This window comes from Mandrillus leucophaeus, unplaced genomic scaffold (genome assembly GCF_000951045.1).
Source record: "Mandrillus leucophaeus isolate KB7577 unplaced genomic scaffold, Mleu.le_1.0 Scaffold120, whole genome shotgun sequence".
Lineage (NCBI taxonomy): Eukaryota > Metazoa > Chordata > Mammalia > Primates > Cercopithecidae > Mandrillus > Mandrillus leucophaeus.
In genome coordinates, this window is record NW_012100321.1 from 1,496,100 (window position 1) to 1,499,901 (window position 3,802).

Below are 3,802 nucleotides of genomic sequence, written 5' to 3' on the forward strand. Positions count from 1 at the left end.
ATTCTCCTGCCTCAGCCTCCCGAGTAGCCGGGACTACAGGCGACCGCCACCTCGCCCAGCTAGTTTTTTTGTATTTTTTTAGTAGAGATGGGGTTTCACCGTGTTAGCCAGGATAGTCTCCATCTCCTGACCTTGTGATCTGCCCGTCTTGGCCTCCCAAAGTGCTGGGATTACAGGCTTGAGCCACTGAGCCCGGCCTTTTTTTTTTTTTTGAGACCAAGTTTCACTCTTTTGCCCAGGCTGAAGTGAAATGGCACGGTCTCGGCTCACTGCATCCTCCGCTGCCGAGACCAGCTCGGTCCGGGAGACCCTAACCCAGCGGCGCTAGAGGAATTAAAGACACACACAGAAATATAGAGGTGTGGAGAGGGAAATCAGGGGTCTCACAGCCTTCAGAGCTGAGAGCCCTGAACAGAGATTTACCCATATATTTATTGACAGCAAGCCAGTGATAAGCATTGTTTCTATGGATTATAGATTAACTAAAAGTATTCCTTACTGGAAACAAACGGATGGGCTGAAATAAAGGGATGGGTCTGGCTAGTTATCTGCTGCAGGTGCATGTCCTTAAGGCACAGATCACTCATGCTATTGTTTGTGGTTTAAGAACGCCTTTAAGTGGTTTTCCGCCCTGGGTGGGCCAGGTGTTCCTTGCCGTCTTTCCGGTAAACCCACAACCTTCCAGCGTGGGCGTCAGGCCATCATGAACATGTCACAGTGCTGCAGAGATTTTGTTTATAGCCAGTTTTGGGGTCAGTTTATGGCCAGATTTTTGGGGGCCTGTTCCCAACATTCCGCCCTGAGTTCAAGCGATTCTCCTGCCTCCCGAGTAGCCGGGATTATAGGCACCCGCCACCATGCTCAGCTAATCTTTATATTTTCAGTAGAGACGAGGTTTCACCATGTTGGCCAGCCTGGTCTCAAACTCCTGATCTTAGGTGATCCACCTGCCCCAGCCTCCCGAAGTGCTAGGATTACAGGCATGAGCCACCATGCCTGGCCCACCCCAGAGTTTGAGACCGGTCTGGGCAACATGGCAAGACCCACCTCCCTACATAAAAACAATTACGAAAAATTAGCTGGGCACGGGGGCACACGCCTGTAGGCCCAGCTACTCTGGAGGCCGAAGCAGAAGGATCAGTTGAGCCCAGGAGGTTGAAGCTGCAGTGAGCTGTGATCACACCACTGCACTCCAGCTTGGGGGGGCCCTGTCTCCCAAAAAAACCCAAAAAATTTCTACATGAATGTTTATGGCAGCATTATTCATAATAGCCCAAAGTGGAAACAACCCAAATGTCCATCAACTGATGAATAAATAAAATGGGGCCCATCTGTACAAGGGAAAAATGTTCAGCCATAAAAAGGAATTGAGCACTGATATGCACTACAATATGAAGGGACTCTGAAAACACGCCAAGTGAAATAAACTAGACACAAAAGGCTGCATATTGTATGATTCTACTTACATGAAATGTCCCAAATAGGCAAATCCAAAGAGAGAAGGCAGATGAGTGGGTGCCTAGGCTGGGGGAAGAAGGGACTGTGGGGATACGGGCGGAGTCACTGCTAATGAGCTCCGGCTTCTTCTGAGGATGCGAAGCGTGCTCTAAAATTAGACTGTGTGATGGGTGCACGGCCTTGTGAATATCCTAAAAAACACTGCATACTCTAAATGGGTGATTTGCATGGCATGTGTAGTATAGCTCAATAAAGCTGTTAGGAAAATTACATAGGCCAGGCCAGGCCAGGCGCAGTGGCTCACGCCTGTAATCCCAGCACTTTGGGAGGCTGAGGAGGGTAGATTACTGGAGGTCAGGAGTTCGAGACTAGCCTGGTAACATGGTGAAACCCCATCTCTACTAAAAATACAAAAATTACCCAGGCATGATGGCACATGCCTGTAGTCCCAGCTACTTGGGAGGCTGAGGCAGGAATTGCTTGAACCTGGGAGTTGGAAGTTGCAGTGAGCCAAGATTGCACCACTGCACTCTAGCCTGGGTGACAGAGTGATACTCTGTCTCAAAAAAAAAAAAAAGGAAATGACACAGGCTAGACAGGGTGGCTCACACATTTAATGCCAGTACTTTGGGAGGTCAAGGCAACAAAATCACATGAGTCCAGGAACTCGAGACCAGCCTGGACAGCATAGCAAGATCCCATCTCTACGAAAGCTAAAACATTGGCCAGGTGTGGTGATGTGCATCTGTAGTCCCAACTATTTGGGAGTCTGAGGCTGGAGGATCGCTTGAGACCAGGAGATCAAGGCTGCAGTATCGAGCTGTGATCGAGCCGTGATCGAGCCACTGCACTCCAGCCTGGGTGACAGAGCAAGACCCTGCCTCAAAATAGAAAATGATAATGACACAGAAGCGCAGGAGGAAGCACAGTAAGATAAATGGCCTCTATGTTTTCTTTCGGGCTGTAAAATTCTATGCACTAGAAGGCACTTAGCTTAGTTCTGGGGCACATCTGAATAGCAAAGGAACCCTCAGACTAGGTACACCCAGGCAGGAGACAATCACTGAACCCAATGCTACAAGGGAGAGTGGCCATGATCCGCAGGCAATCCACCCTGGGATCACAGAGTGAGTGCCCCAGCCTCACTCACTCACCAAGCATGGAGCTGATGAGCTGGTCAGGGCTGGCCTGAGTGGATGTGGAACAGAGGGTGTTGAAGTACACTCCAGAGCCCTCCCGGATGGGACTGAGCATTGGGGGCGGTGTGTAGGGGGAGCACTGGAATAAGCCCTTCAGGAGGCGGTCCACCAGGAACATGGGCGACCGCAGGCGACTCTGGTGGCATCCTGCAGGGCCGGGCTCCCCAGCCGTGGAGGGTGGAGGAGGGATGAACAGCCCCTTGGGTGGGGGCCGCTTCTTCCGCTTTCTCTGCTGGCTGCTCTCCTTGCTGTCTCGCTCCTCCCCATCTTTCTCTTGTTCCTGAAGAAGTTTAGAACCACAGGTGGTCACCTGAAGCCGCCTACTGCACCACTCCATCTCCAGGATGGAAAGAAAGCAGGAAAAAGAGACTGGCCAGAGACAGGAAACTAGGACATGTACGCCCAGCGAAGGAGGCTGGCCACACCTGGGCTACACCTGAGGTACGGAGCCTGGTGATGATACGGCTGCAGCCTTCTCCCGCACCCACTGCCCCAGGAGAGCCCCTGACTCTGTGTGAGAATGGCCTCAATCATTAAGACGACTGGCCCTTAAAAAGAGAGATCCCCAGAGATACAGTGTGACAGTGACGAGAAAGAAATGTAGCTCCACCCAAATGACAAGCACCCAAAAGACCCAGCCACTGACTCAGGGGACCTTCAGGTCCATGGACTCTGTCCTGGAGTCCAGCAGGAGCTTCTCCAGTAGGGGGTCCTCCAGTACAGGCTGCAGAGACAAGCCCTATGAGACTGATCACTCGTAACTCACCACGCTCTCTCTCGCCTCCACAAAATCTCCTCTCCGCTCTGCCAGCCCTGCTCCTCCTCATCCTCCAGGTCTCAGCTCCCATACCTCCTCCAGGAAGCCCTCCCTTACCTCCTCAGGCTGGGTAGGAGCCCCCTGGGAACTCCCTGGGCTCCCTCTGCTCCCAGCTCTGCCCACTCTGGGTTGTCACTGTCTGGGGACAGGCCTGTCTCCTCCACTGGACTGGGAGCCCCGGGAGGCAGGGCCCAGGCTACTGTGGTCACCTCTGTGTCCCCAGCACCACCCAGCACAGGGTCTGGCACAGAGGGGCTCAGTCAATGCTGAATGACTGAACTAACATGCAAACCAGTTTCTTCCGGATCATGATTTTTTTTTTTTTTTT

The 3,802-nt window shown here is 52.2% G+C and overlaps 1 protein-coding gene across 1 annotated transcript in view; it reads right to left on the reverse strand.

Annotated features, from left to right (window-relative positions):
- ZNF541 (zinc finger protein 541) overlaps positions 1–3,802 on the reverse strand; it is a 76,066-nt gene that overhangs the window by 15,737 nt on the left and 56,527 nt on the right. The window contains exon 9 of the mRNA XM_011970083.1: positions 2,613–2,937. Coding sequence (XP_011825473.1) covers positions 2,613–2,937 — 325 coding nt within the window. The remainder of the gene's footprint in view (positions 1–2,612; positions 2,938–3,802) is intronic.